The following is a 22,827-nucleotide window of genomic DNA, read 5'->3' on the forward strand; positions in this document are numbered from 1 at the left end:
GCATGCATCGGTCTTGCTGGTATTACCGAACCTAATTCCAGGGCTACATAAACTACAACTGCTCCAACGACTAGCATGGGCTCTTAACATTTTTAGCTGCTTTTCCAACTATAAATTAGATAAAATATATGGACATTGAGCTCAAGCATCAGCAATTAGAATCTACTTCATCCTTCTCTGTAATTTTGGGGCAGCCAAGCTTTGAAAAGAGAAGGGCTTCCTTTACTAAAAATGTGTGTAGTCCAAGGTTACCGCCATGTCTTAAGTACAAATACGCAGAACAAATAAGCACCAGGTAGACACTCAAGAAATGCTTGTTGCAGGAATAGATACATAAAAACATTACTACTGAATACTTAAGAGGAAAATTTTTTCTTAAAAAACAAAACAAAACAAAAAACAAAAAACACCTCCCACAGATTTCAAACACATGTTGGGATCATAAATTCTTTAAATACAGTTTCTAAAACTGATTTTTTTTACAGCTGTCGGACTGTGATGGTCAGATGAAAAAGGTATCTGAAGCCCATGAAACAACCAAAAGTTCATTTTTACCTAAAAAGATACATTTTTCTAAAAATACATACTTTACTCAGACATCATAAAAACTGATTCCTCTAAAAGTGTTTCTTAAATTCAGGGGAAGAAGCCCACAGTTACAATGCTTGTTTTAAAACGAGAAGACTAATGTTTTCAACATTTTCTAAACCTGTCTCTTCAGCGGCTTCAACAAGTGTATTTTCAAAGTGTAAGCACAGCAAAGCTAATTTGTATTTAATTTATTATAATCGTCAAGCAAGAGTAACTTTTTGAAAGATCTATAAAATAGTATGCATTCTGATGTAAGCCGCTATTTAATTAGAATATCAAAATTATCAAAGGGATAGGTAAAAAACAGCAAAACCAACTACACATCTATTATGTTTCAAAAGACAGACAGTGGATACATGGCATCTAAGCCTCTAGTTTACCGGAGCTGCCTGGGGGCTTCACTTTATATCCCCAGACCGCTGTATGCCCCCCCACCCCCACCCCCACCCCGAGGATGCCTAACTTGTTCTCCAGCCTTTCCTATGCATCTCCTTTAAATCGGGCAACACTCACTCCTTGATGTTGATACCAGTCTCTATTTTTATAGACGGCAAAACTCGGGCTCCCGGGGGAATAAAATAATCTCCCCTGGATGTGTCAGTAAGTGGCAGAGTCTGAATCTGCACTCAGGTCGGCTCACTCTTCCCAGCCGCCAGGACTAGATCCCCCTGAAATCAATTCCACATGGCACAGGCTGGAAGGAAAAAATCCGGCGGGGCAATTCTAGAGCAAGAAGTACACTCCTGCCTCTCTGGTCAATACAGAGGGTAAGGTGGCGTGCGTGGCGTGCGTGGCGTGCGTGGCGTAGCGTGGCGTGCGCATGCGTGCCTGTGCGCGTAAAATGATGGCGTCAGTAGGGATTGCGGTGGTTCCTTTTTCTAAGCGAGAGGACGGTTGGCAGGTATGTTGGCACAATTAGTACAGATAAATCCTCAAACAGCCTATCTGCTTTCTGATTTTTAAATAAACAAAGGGTGAATGCTGTAATTAGGATCAGAAGTGCTTCTGAAAGACCAGATGGCAAAAGGGAAGTTACACAAAAAAGTCACTGGCAGGCATCTGGGAGAGTTTGTTATTCCTAAGGTGAAAGAAGTGACTTTTAACAAATGTGTTTAACTGGACGCCTGGAGGAAAACAGCCACCTCCCTGCAGAAATGATGGCTAGGCCTAGGGCAGCCAGCGTTCCGCCAGAGTGGAGGAAGCGAAGGCTGGTATTTAGACGTGCTCAGGGGGCACCCCGTCCATACTGCAGGGGGCTCTGCCGCGCTTCCTGCGTAGGCCGACCTCGCGCAGCTCTATGGTTGGGGTTTCTTGCGGATAACGCAGACCTAGAAAAGCAGTCAGTGTGGAGACCACACGGATGCCTGGAGGTCCCCAGAGTCTTCCTCCTTTTCTTATTACTCAGGAACAATGGCATCTCTGTGGCCTCAGTGGCTTCGGTGCGAACCTCTCCCCCCCACAATGGTCCCATTCAATCTCCCACCAAGAGTGATTGCCCCAAGTTTAACGGCCTGTGTTAGGAGAGCACCGGACACAAAGGAGGTGTTTCCAGGTTCAGTGAACACTTTACTTCCATTCATCAGAGAAGGAACAAAAGCGAATCCCCCCTTTACCTCAGGGAGGACGGAGGCTGGGCTCAGTCATCTCTACCAAAACGCAAACCTTTTTTTTTTTTTTTTTTGGGGGGGGGGGGTTGGGGTCCACATTGTGTTTCAGGATCAAGCAAAGAAGGTTCCTGATTATTTCTACCTTCAACGCCAATACATTTGCATAAAAATAGGATTCTTTTGTCTCCTAAGAAGAACCAAGAGGAAGCTGAGCCAAGAGCTTCAAAGGGGGACCCAGGAAGGCAAAGGGAGAAAGAGGTTCCCAAAGACCAACAAGGTCAGTAGATGGACCTTCAATTACACTTTGGAATCATTATTGGGAAAATAGCCTACCTCTTCCTCTGCTTTAAATCTTTATTAGGATTTATTGCTATTTTTATTAAGGAACCCAATGTTTACTTTGTAAAATTGTTTTAATTACTAAGTACTCCTGCTAGCAGCACTTAACCAGGATAGGCTACTTTAAGAAACACCCTTTCACATAAACCAAAAGTGTTATTTCCTTAATTGCAAGTGATATATCTTGATCTTGACCACAGATTTCTATAGCAATCTTGGGTATCAGTCAAGAGACCTGATTTTACTAGTTGGTTATAAGGCTCAACTTTTGGGGGCTGTGTGTGTGGGGGTGGTCTGTAGAGTTTATACTAAGTACTAAGACTCGAAATAGCACTAGTCATACCTCCCTCTCAGAGAGACACCCACCCACCCTTTTACTCAGCCAAGTTGGATTAGTCATACTAAACATAGCCCATTCCCAACCAACTCCTCAAGCTTTGGCAGGCCTAGTCCGGCTGACATTCCCGGCCCAGTTTAACATTACATAATGAGAGCTTCACTCCCATCATGGGCTGCAAGTCAAAACAAACTTGCTGAACTTGGAGGCAGGGCACCAGTTTGTTTCCCAGTAACAGGACAGGAGACTTACAAGGGGCAGAACACAACTCCAAGCAAAAACTTAAAAATCACCAGTGAACTCTTGAATCTGTTCTTATTGGTCAACTCAGTCATACTTGCTTTGAGTTCAAGTACTAGAGATCCCCAACCTAGACACTTAGCAAGTTTTATCACATAGTGTTGGTGTCAGACTTGTTTTCAATGAATCATTTTCACATATTTCTATGTTTGAGTTTTTAACAAAAACCCAGAAAGCAATACTGTACAAGGATTCCAAAATACCAATCCTCTGGGAAAGAAGGTGGTGGGATTATATAGGAGGATAAAATTCCCTGCCAAAGGCTAGTTGTTTCTCCAGCATTCCCAACACAAATGAATGGTAAGATCTGATTTTTCTGGGTATTGCTGAAGGACAGTATCCATTGCTGGAAATGTTTCCAATACTTGCTGTGTGTGAATTCCAGCTCACCTCTTCCTAGTTAATTGCCAACAGGTGATTACATCAGTTCACGGTCATCACCATCATAAGCCTCCTGATCAACATTATGTCAACACCCAGGGTATCCCAGAAAATGAGGATCTCTCAAGTGGAAAATAAGTGAATTCATACTGAACACTCATAACTTCACACAATAATCTAGAAAGAGCTTAAAATTAATGGCATTCAATAGGAATGGTTCACAAAGTCAAACTCCACCTTGAGTAAGAGGTGGCAGAAGGGGGGCGGGGGGCGCCAAAAGGTCTAGACAAAGCCTGGATTCTATCACGATCTGAATACATATGACCTTCTGGCAGCCATCCCCTTGCTCCAGGCCTCAGTCTCCCCAGGTTTACAGAAAGGACTGTACAGGACAGGTAGGTTTGATTACCAGTCACCTCTCATAACCCCAAGATTTTAAAACTGATTCTCCCAACCTGCCCACCCTGACCACAGTGAACAGATTAGATTACTCTGGTTGTGGTTAAATGCTCCAGGAATTACTTGTGCCAATATGTTAGGGCACTCAGGTCCATTTCTCTGACCTAACTTATTTCTTGCACCAAAAGCCCAGACCCTTGTGCACAATAATGTTACCAAGAGCTGCTACTACCCATAAGGTAATAATTTATTACTATCTCTTGACCCACAAGACAGTCCCAGTCTATCTCCCTAGGTAACCTTTATTTTATTTTATTTTATTTTTATTCCCAGAGACCACATATTTTCTTAATAAATCAGGAACCAAATTAAAAACATTGATCCCCAGAGCACTGAGGGCTGTTTGCGCTATTCTAAATAGCTCCAGCTTATGGTGCATTTAAAATTCCTTTGCTTTGCTTCCTTTGCTTTCCCCTCCTTCTAAACTGTAAGAGGCTAAAATGCTCAGACTCTGGTCTGTCTGGAGCCCACAGAAGTTGTGCCCCACAGACAGAGATGTAGAGTAGATCTTTGTGGTCGGAAGGGAGGCAGAACAAAACTAGATGTTGAATGAGCAAGAATAAAAATGTGATGAGAAATCCCACTAGGTGGGCAGAGTGGAGGAGGAGAGGGGAGAGAGAAGGTGGAACCAGAAGGATCCTGGTCACCAGGCAGAGTGAGGATGAAGAAGCAGAGAAATGGGTCTGGCAGCATGTAGACTCTGGTCAGAACCACAGGCCTGGTAACTCCCCAAACTCCGAAGGCAGGCTTGTCCACAAAACACCCACTTGAACACGGCTTTCTTTGGCAGTCTCACTACCCAGATCATTCACACCAAGGTGGAAGAATGCAACAACTGAGGGAGTTTTTATTTCCCAGGGGCTCTGGGGGCAACTTCTGATGATGCCTCAACAAGGAGCAGACCTCAGGGTGGACTCTGTCCCTCTTATGCCTACATTTATCCTCAGCACCAAAACAGCACGTGCTTCAGAAGCATTCAGTCACATCAGGCTTCATGGGCCTGGCATGTCCTAAGAGCTGGTACACTTGTTATGTTATTCTAAGAGCCTGCAAGACCTGCTTCTACGGCTTTTTCGTAGTTGGTATGCAGAAGCAGGAGATGCCTGTCTTACGGAGTCAAGTGAATGGCCTTTGGGACAGCTCGGTCAGAAGTCTGATGTGGAATAAGTGGGGTCTGAATGTAGGGGTCTCACTTGCAACCCTGCGTCACTCTAGTCTCCCTCTAATCCTCATCTGCCAAGCTAAAGAGATGGTACGGTCTTGTCTACGTGAGAACCTGGCCTGGGAACCAGGTCCTCCCCCAGACAGAAGAGTAGAATCAGCATTCCTGGAGGGTCATTCAGTATTGCAAAAGCTCCAGGCAGGTCGTCAGACATCGTAAACAACCAGGAGCAGAGCTCAATAATGCAGAGACATTCACGATGAAGTTGAAAGGGGAGCTTACTGTGTATTTTTTAGGCTGTTCATAAGTCGGTTAAGATACTGTACTCTTTGTCCTCCAACTGCAGGTACTATACACAATATGGTGTGGTGCCACCAAAAAAATTACTCTGAATGTGTTGCCCTAAAAGGGATCAAGAAGAGGCTGGGAGCTGGTAGCATTAGGGATAGAATCTCACTTCTAAGACTTTTCCCCCAGTACTTCTCTATGCCCCCTCCCTGGTGTCCAGATGACATCTATTAAATTCAGGCACTGCTCCACAAGGGATCTTGGCCTCTGGCTAGGAGAAGAATAGCATCAAAAAAATTGCTTGCCAACAACCCATAAATTTAAACAAGTCAGGATGGCAAGAGGAGGTTGCCTGGGAATCATCATAGAAGAGAAGTCAAAAGCAATGTGGTTTAAAATGGGACACACAGACAGATACCCCTCCAGCAGGATGTTCCTTCTTTCACAAAGGCAAATCCTTAGGGCTTCCACAAGGATGAGGAAATCCTCTCTTCACCCATGTGACTGCTTACAGTCTTGAAACGCCAAGGAAGGTTCTGGTGGAGATGAGAGGAGTAAAGGACCTCCAGTGGACAGGACAGCGCGTCTGACTTGACTGAAGGCATCCACCGGACTGCAGCCCGTCCTCAATCTCAGGAACGGGGTGAGTGAGGGGAACAACATACGTGCAAGGGCACGGATGTCATTCCCACACAAGTGGGGGCACAACTTGCATAATTAGAGCCCAGTCCTAGGGAACCCAGAGTCCTGGCTCCACTGATTCATTCCTCCCGACCTGGGAAGGGGTCTGTCTTACTCCAGCCTCAAGGGTGAGGCCCCATACAGTGGAAACTGTTGAAGCTGTGTCAGAGCTTCCTGCTTTTCCTCCTCCTCCTAACTTAGCCCACCATCATGGGGAGTGGAATGCAGCAGAAAGGACCACACGCTGTGCAAATATATGCTTTATGCTCTGGTCCTCACACCCACTCACACAAAAGACATACCATTAATAAGTACAAAAAAATGTGGGTTTCTTCCCAGAGCCATCTTGCGCAGAATCCCTCCCCTCATTAGCAACCACCGTTAACATTATTTGATTCTGAATTCAGACAAAGGAGGAGGTGAAAAACCAGGGAGCCTCAGCATTTACACATCTAACGCTCACTCTGCAAAATAAACTTTCCTCTTTAAAGCCCTGTTTTAATCACTCTACCAAGTGGCCTAATTTTTTTCCCTTAATTTGCGGGATCCAAGCAATTTTTACTGTGGGTGGTAACAAGAGTCTAACTGTTTCTAATTATTTAAAAAACAAAACCACACACACAAAACAAAACAAAACAAAAATCTATGCTGCCAATTGCCAAGAGACTCAGAAGCCACAACTTCCGGTAATAAAGATTTTTCTTTCCAACTATCATAAACCAGTGTATCTGGAGAGCATCTGTGTGTCTGCTCAATGCTTCCCGTCCATGACAGCGGTGAGCTAGGCCCATCCACATTACAGAACAGGGGGAGACTGTGCGATGGGGAAGTAAGCACCTCGCCTTTGCAAACATATGAAGACCCAGTCTTTAAATCCTACCCCTTAACCAGTTACTCTTAGTGGAACTAAGGACACCTTTTTTTTTTTTTAATTTTGTGCCACAATTTCCCTCTCTTTAAAAATGTGGACAACAGTCCCTACCGACTGGGAGACTTAATGGGTTAATAGATGAAAATCACTTCAACCAGAGCTGGTACATAGCAAGCACTCAATAGGGGTGCCTGGGTAGCTCAGTTGGTTAAGCATCTGCCTTAGGCTCAGGTCATGATCCTAGGGTCCTGGGATCAAGCCCTACATTGGGGCTTAGTGGGAAGCCTGCTTCTCCCTCCTCCCCGCTCCTGCTCACTCTCCCACTATCTCTATCTCTTTCAAATAAAGTCTTTTTTAAAAAATCCCACTACCTTATTTATATATAAAATGGGAACAATATTAGTTTTTCTCTCACAGACTAGCTGTGAGGTTGAACAAGAATATTACGAAACACTGAAGCCAATGCCCAAAGGACAGCAGATTTTTAACAAATGGTGGGTAAGTATTAATACTAAACCACACCTCCCACTAGGGAGCGAGTTCACATTTCTTTCTTCCCACCAAAGAGATGAATTAAGAAATACCCACTGAGAATTAGAGCTAATGTTGACAGAGGCTTACCAGGTTCTGTGTATGCCATCTGCCTTACACACACAAATTCACTGAAATCTCCCAATAAATGGAAGGTAAGTACAAAAATTTCCCTGTTTTATAAATGGAAAAACTTAGACCTAGACAGGCCTCTGGAAGATATACATACATGGTCATTCAGCTAGCCAGTAGCAAAGCCAGAATTTGAAGTCCTCCAATCTGGACCCCAGGCTCCTAATCCTTCCATGAAGCAGGCTCTGCAGTAACCATAACCAAGTACCAAAACAACATCCTCTCTTCTTGTGAGGTAAACTACCTCCTACCAAAAAGACTTGCACGAACTACAATTTTGTCATTAAACTTGAAAGCTGGAATAACACGTAGATGCTTTTCATAGGAAATCCAATGGGAAGACCATGCCTGTAAAGACGCAGAAGGAGGAGATCAGTGCCAAAGAAGGAGGCAGAAATTTCTTTGGGCTAACTTGGACCTCAGTCTCTACAAAACGGCCCTGTTCCACTCAACATGAAAAAGAATCCAGCACAATCCTTTACTGTCCAACTTTGCTTTCTACCCTGCTTGTTAATCATGCCTAGAGGGGGGCACTAAGTTTAACTGCAGATAGTCAATTTTGTTAATGGAATTCTAAGCTCATCCGTTTTCAGTTGGGAGGATGAGAGCATCTTTTGCTGTGTTTCTCTAAAGCAAATATTTAGTGCTTTCATCTTTTAGTGCCCTAACATGCGATCTGTCACCCAAGTAAAAAAAATAAATAAATAAACCTCATGTGAATGTTTGTAGAAATGATACGATGCTTCCAATGTCAATCAGACATATGGCGAGGCCTTTCAGAGAGGAGCTGGGCAATCTGTGCTCTTCGGGAGGTATGTTGGAGAGTTACGGCACCCAGGCCCCATGGTTACACTTGCACCACTGGTGAAAATCATGCCACTGGCTGGCTGTCTCAAGTCCCCTATCATTTCAATCCAGATGCAGAAAAGCAACTTGTTTCTAACCTGCTTTGGTCCTCTTGTTCGGCCTAGGTACCCAGGCTTGCATTGCATTGCTTAGCGATGGTGGTGGTGCTTTCTTTAAATGAAAGCCATCCTCCATCCGCCTGGAGGACATTCCTCTACAGAAACCTGGTGCCAGACAGTAGTAGTTTCTTATCAGCAAAACTCACTCCTCTTAGCTGAATCATCAATGCCCTGAATCTGCCGAACTCTGAGAGACTCCTTCAGTGTGGCAAGTGAAAGGCAGGGAGAAGGGGTAGAGCCAGGAAAGTCAGGTCACTTTTGTAGAAGGTAGTTGTAATCCTTCTTGATTCTAAAGAGTTTTTGGATGCCAGAAAGCCAGAAGGAGAGCTACAACTGTGTTTCTGGATGTCATCTCCCCCATAATATCTGCTTTCTGTACTGGGTCACTGTTCCCACTTATGGCAAGGCTCCAAGTAATTACAGAGACAGGAATTAGGTGACACGAGAATTTACATGTGTACAACTGCTTTTACCTTCCCCAGCAGAATCCACACTAAAGGCATCATCTGCTGTCCAGTCAAGTGTGACACTCTGAGCAGGGGACCTTCAAGGTCACCTCTGCTCACTTCTCAAGAGGAGGACAGGCACACACACACATTCCCACATTTCACTTTTCCCTAAGAAAGCATTAGCTCTGAACCATCACAGGTTTAACAGTAGCTCTGTCCTTCCCGTGCTTGTCCCAGCTTCTCCCAGCACCTAGCTGGAGGCACCGATGGTCCTGGAAGCGCCTCGGGTGCTCTAAGCCCTCAAATCCTGCCTTTACTGGCGTAATGGGACAAGTGAAGACAGCCAGGGAGAACCACGTTGGGTCAACAAAAGCTACAGAAAATGCACCGTCTTCATTTTATACATTATCCTTAAACCTGGATAATCTGTCCTGACATCTGGGAAAGAATAATAGAATTCAAAGCAGAATAGTTCCAAAGTTGTTACATATCACATTACTGCCTCTACAGTTAGCAATAACATACATCCTTTGTCCTTTTTTAACTATTTGTCTGTGGCCACTGTCAGAATTAGGAATGAGGGGCGCCTGGGTGGCTCAGTGGGTTGAGCCGCTGCCTTCGGCTCAGGTCATGATCTCAGGGCCCTGGGATCGAGTCCCGCGTCAGGCTCTCTGCTCAGCGGGGAGCCTGCTTCCTCCTCTCTCTCTCTCTCTCTGCCTACTTGTGATCTCTGTCTGTCAAATAAAATAAATAAAATTAAAAAAAAAAAAAAGAATTAGGAATGAATTCTCCTAAATTCACAGAATGGCCCAAAGCCTACTGGGTACATGGGCAAGAAGAGCCAGTATAAAACAGAGGAAATCCAACCAAGACTATCAGTAACAAGCTAACAACCAAGGCACCACAGGTATATCTCTTGGGCTGAAGAAGGCACAGAGGAAGAGCAGAGTCTAATAATCAACAGTGAAAAATTAACCCTCAGAGAGAGAGATGAATCAAGCCCACATTACCTTTCAAATGGTAAAAATGATAAAAATGAAACCCACATTTCCTGTGACTAAAAAAGGGACAGCATAAGAGTGTGTAGAAGATGATGGAGCAGTTCTGTATTCTGATCGCAGTGGGGTCATACAAATGTATGCTAAAATTCATAGAGCTACAAACCAAAAGAAAAATCAATTTTGTTGGATGATAGATTTTAAAGGTGTTTTTTTTTTAATTTATTTATTTGACAGACAGAAATCACAAGTAGGCAGAGAGGCAGGCAGAGAGAGAGAGAGAGGGAAGCAGGCTCTCTGCTGAGCAGAGAGCCTGATGCGGGACTCGATCCCAGGACCCTGGGATCATGACCTGAGCTGAAGGCAGAGGCTTTAACCCACTGAACCACCCAGGCGCCCCTGGATGATAGATTTTAAAATACAGTTAACCCTTGAACAACTTGGGGGAGTGTGAGGGGAGGGGTGATAGAGACACTGACCCTCCATGCAGTCAAAAATCTACATATAACTTCTGCCTCTCCTAAAACTTCACTACTAATAGCCTACTGTTGACCAAAAACCTTATCGCTAACATAAACTGTCGATCAACACATATTTTATATGTCACACATCTTACACATTATATTACAATAAAGGAAGTTGGAAAAGACAACAGATTATTAAGAAAATTGTTAGGAAGAGAGGGGCGCCTGGGGAGCTCAGTCAGTTAAGCGACTGCCTTTGTTCATGATCCCAGGGTCCTGGGATCGAGCCCCACCTCTGGCTCCTTGCTCAATGGGAACCCGCTACTCCCTCTCTGGCTATATGCTAACTCCGCCTGCTTGTGTTCTCTCTCTCTCTCTGTGTCAAATAAAGAAAGAAAAATTCTTTAAAAAAAAAAAAAAAACTGTTAGGAAGAGAAAATACATTTACAGTACTTGTACTGGATTTATCCAAAAAATCCACAGAGAAGTGGACCCATGTTGTTCAAGGGTCAACTCTGTGTGTCTGTGTGTGTGCGTCTGTGTATTTTTTTTAATCCTACATCTCAAAGGAAACCCGGTCCCCATATCTAAAATCAGGGGCACAAAAGCACACGCAGTAATTGCAAAACTGAAAAATAGCTGGTTGCAGGTGACCCAGCCAAGCAAAACCGCAACGAGGAAAGATATCTGCCCCCATCCCCTTGGGGATCTGATCTGAGTCCATTCTGCTGTCCAAAGCAGGACAGGGCCAAGGAGAAAAGAGGGTCCCATTCCCTTGAGAAGTGAACCTATCTATGCATGCTGAGAGCCACAGGCCCAGAACTGCCCCACTTCCCTTAGGAACTGTGAGTGTTCCGGAAGCTGATGCCACCGGCGGCCACCTCTCTGCCCAGCTCCACCCGTCTAGCTCCTGTGTTCATGAGAAAGCGGCAACAGGAAAGAAACATCCAGGAGAGAGAGTTGTGAACATCCAACAAGCTGGATGTCTCTCTGGATGGCTATGAGTTTCTTCCACTTTCTGGTAGAGGCGCTCCTCGTTTCCCAGGCAGAGAGGACCGCTCACAGGTCACCCTGACTCCCGGTGAACCACCGGGCCTGCCAGAAACCCAGCGTGGGGAGCCAGGTGGAGCAGCAGTGATGGAGAGCTCTCTGGATCCCTGTGTCCCCGGCCCCATAGCTCACGTGCAACCCCACATCCTCTTCTGCCAACTCTGTTTTCCTAAGCAGCGAGAGGCCACCCCCGGGGCACGGGGCTACATCGCAGAGGTTCCAGCAAAGCTTGGCAGACACAGTGACTGCTGGGACCGGGACATAAATCCAGTAGAGGCGGCGTGCCCTCTTCTGTCACTCCAGTTCCTTCCCACCTCCCTTGCCTCTCACCTTCTTTCTCTGGTGACTTTAGCTCCTTCCTCCATTGGAAGGAAATGACTTTCCAAAACAAAAACTTTCACTCTGAGCACACACAGTCCTCTTACTTGGACCTGCTCAGAGAAAAATGTTTCTCTCCTGCTGCATGTCTGCTTGTGGGGGCGTGGGGGCGTGCTTGTGCACATGGACAAGCACACGTGCCCCAGGAGGTTTCTAACTAGGAGTCAAACACTCTGTGGCTGTACAAAGGCCACCTCCTTCCTCGTTTACAGCTCAAGTAGAGGGGCCAGCGACTGACTGGAGGTCCACTATGGAAGCGACGGTCAGCACTTGCGCGTTTCCCCATGAAGGATACTACGCCACGTCCGTCACCTTTTTCCCTAAAGCAAACAAAAAATGACAAGCTGTGTACTACTGCATTTTTTAACACAAACAGGCTTGAAAGGGACTTTTAGAGATAAGATAGACAGAGTGGGAAATGTGAGAAGTACTAAGACAGAAGATGATTTAATTCTTTGTATTGCCTCTTGCTAAACCAGCAGCATCGGACACATGAAGTACATTCTGAATAAGGACTGGCCTGAGAAGGAAGGATTAAAACTCGGATCTCCTACTTCGCTCAGCTGACAGTAACAGCCCTAATAAAAATGAGTAAATGCAGCTCCAGAGTCTGGGCTGAACTCTGGTTCCTGTTCTCAGATTCCAAACATCTACCTCCATGGCATCATTAAAGACACCAACAACAGGAAAGAACTCGAGATGTTATGACAGAGAGACACACAGACTGATGTGACAGGTAATGTCACAACCATTAGTGGAAAGTACCCACTCCCCTCTTTTCAAGTATTGACCAAGTCGTTTGACCAGGGGACCCTATAAGGAATTAAAAAAAAAAAATACTTCAGGGTAATTTAAACCCTTCCTGGACACAGGTTAGCCTATGAAAAAGTGATCTGTCACCTCACAGAATTACAAAAGGGGAGGGCCCACAACAATAAACTGTGTCGGTGATAACATGTCACGCATCAAAAGTCAAGTCTTCTCTATTATGACCTTTGTCACACAGGACGCCAAGAAAACATGTGACTCACAAAGAATGGGGAAAAGGGAGGTCGTCACAAAGATAAGAGCCGTGATAGAGCCTGTGGCGCCTGGTGGACGTCAGGTGGCCTGAGCGGCATGGCCACGGGGCAGGGAACACCTGCACCTCCCACAGCGGTGAGCTCCTTGCCCACCTCCAAGCACTTGGTTGCCCTGGACTTCCAACTCCATATACCAGCCGCACAGGGCGAGAGGAAAAGTATAAGAAGTGAAAGGAACAGTATTCACAGCATTTGGTCCGAGGAATGGCAAACAACATGGGAAGAAGGGCCTAGAATGATCCTGTCCCTCTCTGGGCCTATCTCCCTGGGCAAGTTGTGTCCAAGCTGCGTCAATCACATAGGAGACAGGCTACATCACGATACACCGGGAATGTGATCTCCCTGAGGCATTAGAAATTCCAAGTGGGGCCAGACAGGGTCCATTTCTACCACCGGGGCGATTCACGGGCAGAGGAACTCCACGCAGTCACTGGACCAGGAAGGATTCTACAAGGAAGCTTTGCAAGGAGAGAACACGAGAAAGGAGGAATAACAATACAGATGGGATCGCTAGCGGGACTGAGAATGAATCTGGCCAGGGGCGCGAACTTGCTGGTCAGCTCGAACAGGATGATCCAGGGCTGTAGCACGAAGCTATGGGCCCTATGCAGAATACACATCATGAGGACAGTACGGACTGGCGACATTTTGCCTTCGTCGGTTTTAACTCACATCTGCTCCCCACAACTGCACTGCAACGGAAATTTCACAGTCTGTCGGCACTGGGGTGATGACTAAGCCTACTAAGGGATCCCCAAATCCACAATGGGCAACCTTCAGAAGGTTCACAGAGACTCTTCATGGCAAACATAGGAAGGCCTTTCCATCACGAGAAATGGAAAATAAACAGAAAACTACTGCATATAATATGATAGAAGTCTGCCTGGGATTTTAAAAACACATCTCTTAAAAGACAGGAAGGAAGTCTGTCACAGTATTAACTTTGCAGGGTGCCTGGGAGGCTCAGTTGGTTGGGCATTGGCCGCCGGCTCAGGTTATGATCCCAGGGTCCTGGGATCGCGACCTGTGCTGGGCTCCATGCTCAGCAGGAAGTTTGCTTCTCCCTCTCCCTCTGCTCCTCCCCCTGCTCGTGCTCTTACACACTCTGTCTCTCTCGAATGAATAAACAAACAAAAAAATCTTTAAAAAAAAGAAGTTAACTTTGCCTTTGAGAGGTACTTTTACTGTTTTCTCTTTGCTTCTCTATGTAATAGGGAGTAGGAAAACAAACATTCTGGCTTAACAGAATGCAAAGTTGCAGTGCAGAGCTTTATAAAGCAAATACTTCTCTTTTAATGTACTTTGTTGTGTAAATCCAGATTTTCCATACATAACATGTATTGAAAACTAGAGTACCAAGGAAATGAAGCAATATCTATATTTGTTTCAATGACTAACAAGCAAAAATAAAACTTCAGCTGTGATTCCATGCTTTTTAGAAATCAGACATCTAATAAGCCACAGATTTATAGGATGTGGTCTAATAAACCTAAGAAAAGTTTCATTTCCTCCACACCAAAGTGGTTCACTCCCTGTCTATGTGACCAGCTTTTGCAAAGTTAGCAGATGTCTCTTTTTTTCCTGAAATGTGTAAGTTGAGACATTAATAAGCACCAACAATAATAATGTGCCTGCTGAATACACATGCACACAAGCTCACTCACTCACTCCTATATCCCTAAATATGAAATGAAATGGGCTCAATACTAGCAAAACGGTAGGTCACCCAAAACATCAAAAGGGACAGAGCTTGCCATCTTGCTAATCCCCAGCCACTGATGGGGGTGGGGGGTAGAACACCTAGAGAAAGGGGGAAGCAAGGAATGAGGAAAGGAGTCAAAGAACTTTTCGAAAGACTGCTTGCAAGCATTTCTGTGAAAATGTTAGTATTAACTCAGCAATTACAGGAAAAAACACTCTTTCTTATCTGAATGCACTTATGCCACGGGTCACACCCTATTATTGTCACTATTAAACTTATGTTAATAGCCCCAATGTAATGACTTTGTGTGGCCAGCTTTAAAATGCACAAGAATAGCTAACTAGAAAAAAGTGACTCATGCCTGCCCAGGTGGATATTGACTTTCTTAGTCATATTTACTCAATTGGTCTACCAACCTTAACTCCCTGGAGGAAAGGGCCGAAGTGATAGAATCCAGCCAGCTTGTAAGGATAGACAGGGAGGGACAATGAAAGTTGAATCCAGCTGGGGTAGAAGGTGTCCTGAATGTCATACTGGTAAAGCAGAAACTTGACTTTCAACGTCCTGAATCAAAAGCTTCCTCCCAGGCTTTGAGGAGGCAGGGTGTTGAACGGGACCCAACACACCTTCTTTAACAAGTGGAGGACGGTTAGTACGGAAGGCAAATGGCTAGTATGAAAGGCTCCAACCCACGGGCTGCTGCCGTGGTCCTCAGTAACAGCAGATTTATGGCTACACCCCTGTGCTGTGCGAGCCCAAGTACTTGCTACACCTCCCTGCGGCTCACTTGCCAAATGGGATCACAGCATCCCCCTCCTCGGATTGGGGTCAGGTTGTGAAGAGCTACTATGAGCCAAGCCCTTCCAGAAGCGCCTGGATCACTGTTTGAAAATCTCACCTTGTGTGAAATCTCACTCTGATGGGCATTTCCAGGCATCCTGGTAGGTGCCCCCCCAACCCCCAGAAGCAGGCTGGGCAGCTCTTCCACGCCCGTCCCCTTTTACAGACACTGGGAGCGAATCAGGGAGGAGTGAAGCCCCTTTCCAACAGATGTGACAAACGTGAACTCAATCCTACTTCTGACACCAATCTCATGTGGTTTCCATGATGCTACCCAGAGCCACGTCTCACATATCTATGCTGCAGATCAGGGTTTTCCCTGTCCCACCACAATTCCTGAAGCAGAAAGTACTCCACATGGTACATCACTAACGGTTCCATGGAAACGTCTCCAGCTAAAGCAAGCTGTATAACCGAGTTACCCGAGCAGTGGCTGACCATCACACAGACACACTCTCCGTGTGGGATTCCCCAGGAATCCTGCTGTGTGCTCGTGCCAGACACCCGCTCGTCTCGCCAAGGCCCGCTCTGTACACTTCGCCTCACTGTATGCTCACAGCAGCCCACGTGTGATTCCCCTTCGCCAGCAGGGAAACCGAGGCACAGAGCACCTGGGTAACTTGCCCAAGTTCCCACAGCCCATGAGCGGTGCCTGTGTGTCTGGCCTAGTCACAGTTTAGGAACTTAGACCCAGTCCTGGAAGCAGGGCATACTGGTGCTTCCCCCGAAGATGTTTCCATGTCCTGAAGGCCAAGCTGCGAAGTGAACAGAGTCACCAGCGTCAGGGATCTAAGTGGCGCCTGCGGATCTTGGGTTATAAGGAAGAAACCCGATCTTCCTGTTTTATTTTCCTCATACACAGAATGGGTGCCTGGTTCTCCTTTATCTACCTCATAACTCTAACCAAAGATTAATGAGTTACCATTTGCTGGGCCCCGGCAGAGGGAGAGCTGTGTGTGGCACAGCCTTATCACCCATGGTCCAAAGAACAGCTAACTACACTTGTCACAAGCTGGACCATGGGGCAGGCAGCTCCAGAGAAAAGGCTTCTCTCGGGCCATGGCTGCTGCACAGAAGAAGGCCTCCCTGGCCCGTCACACCCAGACCCATCAAAGGACACGAGCTTTCTGCATTCACAGGCTCCAGGAAATCTGAGTACAGGCACCATCACGGGAGGAAGAAGGAGGGTTTCCAAAGAGACCAGAAACATCTTCCGTTTTATTCCCATCTGGCTGAAGAGGGGGCCACAACATAGGAAGATTTCCTCAAGACACCAACACCCGAAGTCATTGACCAGAATTCAGACACGGTGTAGTGTGCAGAAGCATCCTTGGGGTCACATCAATGAGAAGAAAATACAAAACTACGGGAAGGTCCAATTCCAATTCTGTGAAATATTTCTAGAGTTTAGGCACAGGAATGGTGAGAAAGAAACACATCCCGATATTAAGCCCTAATGCCCAACACAGCATATAGTAGGTACACTACAAATGTTTTCAAAAGGCAGAAGTCTCACTAATTTGGCTCTTAAATATTCATTTTTTTTTCTTTAAAAAAAAAAAGCTAGCATTAATACTGAATCATCTGCCATTTAAGTCTAAAGAGTTCCTTCAAAAATATTTTTTTATCTGTGTTGACTTTTGCTTTTCTGAGAACGAAAGCATGTTCTACACAGTCTTTCTTCTTCGGGACTGCTAATTTGAAGAGAACTATCACTCCCAAGCATGGAGCAATGTGGGGTATTGACATCGTATTGAATTATTTAAAGGAAATTAACAATGCCTCCTGTCCTTGGACAGCCACGTCTGTGAGAAAAGCCATTCACAGCTGCCTCAGGAAGGTACCACTGCAGAGAACTGAGCATTTCTTAGCACCCTGAAGTCTCCAAGAGAAACTGTAAGTCCTAAGTAACTACGAACAAAGGCAAAATTGAGGTAATAACTTCTATTTCCCCCTGGGAGCTATGTGAAAGGTGCCAGGAAATCATTTCCTGGGGGTCAAGTTTAACAGGATGACATACTGTTCATCCTTCTCACAGAAGCTACCCATGACACTGGTCCACATGTGGGCTTTCCAGGGAGCCGGGCCCCTGGGGAATCAAAGGGGCACCACCCTCCACCCTCTCCTCATAAACCAGCATTCTTATGGTGATGATAAACCTATTTGTGATCACGACACCCAGACATCATGGCACCCGACAGCTACCTGACAGGAATTCAGAGGCCATGGCATGTGGGCCCTGCCCTAGCGCGAGGTAAACTTTGGATGGGTGGTTTCATTTCAGAGCTAGCTCATCTCATACCGTCATTCTGCTCCGAGACCTACCTCCAAACACCAGGGCTCCCCAACCTTGTGTAAGGAGTGGCTCCTTTTCATGTCCCTGAAGACTTGAGTGCTGACAGTGAAGTCTGAGGGGGGGTAGAAGTGCTGACAGTCATGTCCCTGAGTGCAGCAAGGGAGGGGGCACTGCTGCCAGGAAGAAAGGGGAACAGAGTGAGGCTTGGGAGGGAGGGGGACGCAGTCACCAAGGCATTCATGGCCCCCAGCCTGACTTTCTTCCCTGACTCCACGCTTGTCTACAAACTCCAAGCAAGGAGGACGATGCATTCCAATGTGACCCCAGGACACTTCCACCTCCCTGCCTTCCAGCTTGGGGGTCCCCTCTAGCAACATCTTAAACACAGCCTCCTCTATGCAGTGTTTCTGCTGCAGCCCTGCCCGCTGTCCCCACCTCTGCCCATCCTTCCCCCAGCAGACGCAGCCGCTGATGGCTCTAAGCCTCCAGCGAGTCAGCTGGCCGGCATTCCCTCCCTCTCTCTCTCAACTTACCTTACTGAATCTTCTATGAATTTAAGCCCTGTGATACTGCTGGTATTTCTACCCTACAAAAATCCAATCACAAATGGTTCAACCCAATTCTAGAGCTATCTGGGGACCTATCTAGTCACCTTCCCCTCTGCTGGACTGCCATTTTTCAGAGAGGTGACCACACTTCCATCCCGGGACCCCTGGGAAACATCTGGCTGCACACACTTTGAGTGTGCAAGAAGCAGGAGCCACACTGAATTTCAGCACAGCTGGGGCTCGAGCACGCCCATGGCTTTGGTTCATTGCCTGCCTACTCTGCTGGGGGCTTTCGACGGGAACGTGCGTGTTGTTCCGCAGCTCCTCACAACCACCCTGTGAGGTAGGTATGTGCCCATTTTACAGAGGAGGAAACTGACTCAGAGACGTTAAGGAGCATGCCCAAGGTCACACAGCGAGTAAATGGCAGACGGGGAATATGGACCAGGTCTCAGTCAACTCACGGTGCTGCTGTGTAGACTCGGTTGCCCGTCCAGATATTGACTACTGCACTACCAATAGGATAGAGAATTTAGGGGCATAAAGAGAGACCTGGGATCCAAAAGGGGCTATTTCACAACAAAGAAATATCATTCTAATTGTCTTTTAGAAAGGAAAATGTCTGTGTCCTTTGTATGGATGTATGACTTCTTTATTCTAGTTTTTAAAGGGTTTATATGAGGGAAAAAATGCCATGAATAAATTCTTCACCCTTTTTAATCCCAAATAATAGAACTCAGGATTAAGAATATGAGATGGAGCACAAAATTATCTTGTGTTCTGGTATTCACCCAAGAGCAGGAGAATGAGCATAGTGGGTGCTAAAGACTCTGGGAGACAGGAAATCGATGGGAATAAAGGACAAATCCTACAAAACAGCAACCACATTTCCAGAACAAACTACACGATTACCATATTACCTGGTTCTCCCATAGTGGGGTGATGGGGGTAACAGGGTGGTTTTCAAAAGCCACATGAACTCCCAAAGTGGGAAGGGGCCATGTGGCCAGCAAAATGGGGCTACCCCAGGTCCCTAGCTGGCTGCAGCTGTCCCTGTCTGGACTTGGAAAGCTACCATTGCTGGAAGCCGAAGGTCTGCCCCCAGAAAGGGCAGCCCAAGCCCTCAGAGGAAGCCCTGGTTGCCCATGGCCAGAGGTCTCTGGTCTCCGTCTGAGAAACAGAACCTCCCACTCTACATTTCTCCACAGCGCTCATTTGTAAACAGAAATGTGAGTCATTAAGCAAGCAGAAGCCCATTTTCAAGATCAGCCCAGCTTTACAACTAAGGTAATCCTATTCTGCCTTGTCACGGTGGTGACTCACCTTCCTGTCTCCCACCAGAGGTGACATGGTGTAAACTTCCAGTTGTTCCTGGATGGAACCCAGCAATACAGGGGTTTCAGTCCCTCTTTGCTTTGCTTTCTAATCCAGTGCTGAGAGCAAACAGGCAAGGCTCCCAAGGGCAAGAGCCCTAGAGGAGTTTGGAGAAGAAATGTATCTAAGGTTACCAGAGACCACAGCATCTTTATTATCTTCCCATGGCCTTTCCTCGGGGTCTATACTCCCAGAGGGGCCTGTGGCTTGTGAGGACAAGAAGCGCGCACACCCCCACTCCAATCTAAGATCCAGATAGAGGAATCTCAGAGCCAAATCTGCACGTCACTTCAACCAATTCTGCAGGAGCTCCCGGTTTGGAGATGTGTGAGATTACCATTGTCCTCCTCTCTCCTTCCGGGCCTACCCTGCTTTTCTTTTTTTCTTTCTTCTCATTTCTTTAAATATCCATTTCCAATCTTTGTGCATCATGTGAAGTCCTCTAAGCCACATCGAAGTTTGGAGGGTAAAATATGCCTTCTAAACAAGTTCAAATGTATCTGCAAATATGAAATAATTTTGCAATGGGGAAAGAATTGTAGCAGAGTCTCGCCTAATAAATACAAAACTCTCCAACGGATCTTAAAGATGGGAAAGCAGACATCCACTGAGTTTCCTGCTCAACATCCATTCGTGCTTTTTCTGGTAGTAGTACCTTGAATCGTTTAGGGGGTACCACCAAACCCTCAAGCCATGTCATTTACGTGGAATGGACCCCTCAGTCTAACCGTACTCAGCATATTACATCCCCTGACCACAACCACTGGTTCAGAATTATGGGGGAAAAGAAGATCTCTCTGGACTTCAACCTGCTTTCATGAGGAGACATCAACCCAGGGCCAAGGAGAGAAATGGTGTCCTGGTAAATGGGCCCCTGGATCCAGCCATGCCTGATGCAGGTCACCTGTGCAATTTTAGCCAATATACTCATTTTGCTCAGGCCAGTTTGGGTTGGGTTTGAGGAGAAAGAGAAAGAGGCGTCCTGACTAGAGTAAGCTAGTCACCTAAGCCAGGCTGACCTCAATAACTGTCCATCCACGAATCAAGAGGTAATCTGGAAAGAACCAGAGACACTCCAGGAAAAGTAAATGAAGGCCTCATAGTTTCATGCTCCTGGCACAATGAGGGGGTTGTTATAAGGCGGTACTTTTTCAAAGAAGAATGACTGTGGCTTGCGGCCACTGTCTGGGACAGGGAGAGGGACCCTGAGCAACATCTGCAGGAATTGACATTCGGTCCTCCTGCTCCTCTAGCGCCACCGACACCACTGGCCACTTTGAACAACTTTAAGATGTGGTCTCCAGAAGGCAAGAGACACAAATACTTAGTAGCACCAAATCTGCCTCCTAGCCTTCTCCAGATACACCGCCTGTTTGTGACAGAGGACCTGGAGAGAGGCATTTCGCCTGCGGAAGGCGAAGGTCTAAAGCCGAGGCATGTCTGGAGAGAAAGCAGACAGAGCACGTGGCGGGTCTCATTCTCCCCGGTGACTCAACCCCTGATGACACAGTGTGCTGACCAGTTCTGGGCACAGCCACACGGATCAAGAAGCAAGATGTGTCACCAAAAAAGTTGTGGCAATATTTGTGTACTCTACTATTTTGTTCCTTCCTGAGCTTAGAGCTCCCTTCAGCAAGTGGCTGGGCAGTATTCAAATATTAAATACAGTAGAATGGAACCCCATGGCCAGAAAGTACAATCTGCTTCATGCAGGAAAAATAAAAGAAAGGACTATAGAAGGAGGAGCTGAAAGCACTGAAGAAACAAAAACCCTAAAAAATACTAAAGGCTCCAGAGACAAAGACAGTGTATGAAATAATGTTATTCAAACCCAATTTGGCCAACAGCTACTGGCTGTCGGGAGAATTCTGAGCCTACCTCTAGACAGAAAGAAAAAGAAGTTTCCAATTTTGTCTCAGAAAAATAGTTTGATGTGAAAAGGAAAAAAAAAGAAAGAAAAGAAATGTTTGATGTGATGGTTAATTTTATGTGTCGACCGGACTGTGCCACAGGGTGCCCAGATATTTGGTCAAACGTTATTCCGAGTATTTCTGTATTTTTGGACAAGTTCAACATTGAAACTGACAGACTAGCGGTGCCTGGGTGGCTTAGGCATCTACCTCTTGATCCTGGCTCAGGTCGTGCTCTCAGGGTGGTGGGATTGAGCCCCATGTCAGGCTCCATTCTGAGTGTGGATGGAGCCTGCTTGAGATCTCTCTCCCCGTCCCTCTCTATAAAACAAAACAAAAACAAAAACAAACAAACCCTGTCAGACTTGATAAAACTGATGCCCTCTCATGTGGGTGGGCCTCACACAATCTGTTGAAGGCTGATCCTCCCCCCAAAAGGAGAGACAACTTCTGCCGGACGGCTGCCTTCAAGTGAAGCACTGGTTTTTCTATGCCTTCAGACTCAAACTGCAATGTTGGCTCTTCCAGGGTCTTCAAGCCTGGCAGTCTTTGGACATGAACTCCACCATCAGCTCTCTTGGCTCCCAGGCCTTCAAATGCAGACTGAACTACATCACAAGCTCTCTCATATCTCTAGCTTGCCTCCTGCAGATCTTGGGACTTGCCTGTCTTCAACATGGTGTGAGCCAATTTCTCACAATAAATCTCATTACACACACGCACACACACACAAACACACCACTGGTTCTGTTTCTCTAGGAAACCCTGACTAATACATTTGGGTTATGTTTTTTATGTGTTTTCTCCCCCAAGCAGGAAGGAAAGGATTATTTGGGGTTCTCCAAAAGAAACGAGAATTGTGAAATAATGGGTCTTATAAATCACATAATCAAATTCTTTATCATTTTTATTTTTAAATCTCTAAGTCTAGACATAAAAGGACCTAGCCAGGATTATACAGAAAAGAAGAAAGCAAAACCCAGACTTTAAAAATGAGGAGTTCAGGGTTCTATGTTTAACATGGAAGAATTTTATTTTGAAACTAATTCTCCATCTTCGGAGAATTAGAAATCCATCTGAGAGGCACCTGGG

General features: G+C 46.0%; 1 protein-coding gene and 1 long non-coding RNA gene across 51 annotated transcripts in view; one reads left to right on the forward strand and one right to left on the reverse strand.

Moving 5' to 3' along the window:
- The window catches only part of TCF7L2 (transcription factor 7 like 2), a 196,680-nt gene that overhangs the window by 55,271 nt on the left and 118,582 nt on the right, over nucleotides 1-22,827 (reverse strand). For 21 of the 48 annotated variants that reach the window (XM_059173151.1, XM_059173149.1, XM_059173146.1 and 18 more), the window contains one exon: nucleotides 17,933-18,076. The exons of 23 other annotated variants lie outside the window; for them this stretch is intronic. In XM_059173151.1, coding sequence (XP_059029134.1) covers nucleotides 17,933-18,076 — 144 coding nt within the window. The remainder of the gene's footprint in view (nucleotides 1-17,932; nucleotides 18,077-22,827) is intronic. 4 more of the 48 variants (XM_059173150.1, XM_059173143.1, XM_059173182.1 and 1 more) reach the window with 1 other exon arrangement.
- On the forward strand, nucleotides 1,438-8,395 carry LOC131830682 (uncharacterized). 3 transcript variants are annotated; one of them, XR_009353275.1, is made up of 4 exons: nucleotides 1,438-1,492; nucleotides 2,372-2,475; nucleotides 5,915-6,107; nucleotides 8,005-8,395. It is a non-coding gene; the product is annotated as an uncharacterized LOC131830682 (long non-coding RNA). The 3 variants fall into 3 exon arrangements; XR_009353276.1 differs by having other exon boundaries at nucleotides 5,927-6,107; XR_009353277.1 differs by having other exon boundaries at nucleotides 1,440-1,492; nucleotides 2,391-2,475.

The sequence above is a fragment of the Mustela lutreola genome, chromosome 4 (genome assembly GCF_030435805.1).
Source record: "Mustela lutreola isolate mMusLut2 chromosome 4, mMusLut2.pri, whole genome shotgun sequence".
Classification (NCBI taxonomy): domain Eukaryota; kingdom Metazoa; phylum Chordata; class Mammalia; order Carnivora; family Mustelidae; genus Mustela; species Mustela lutreola.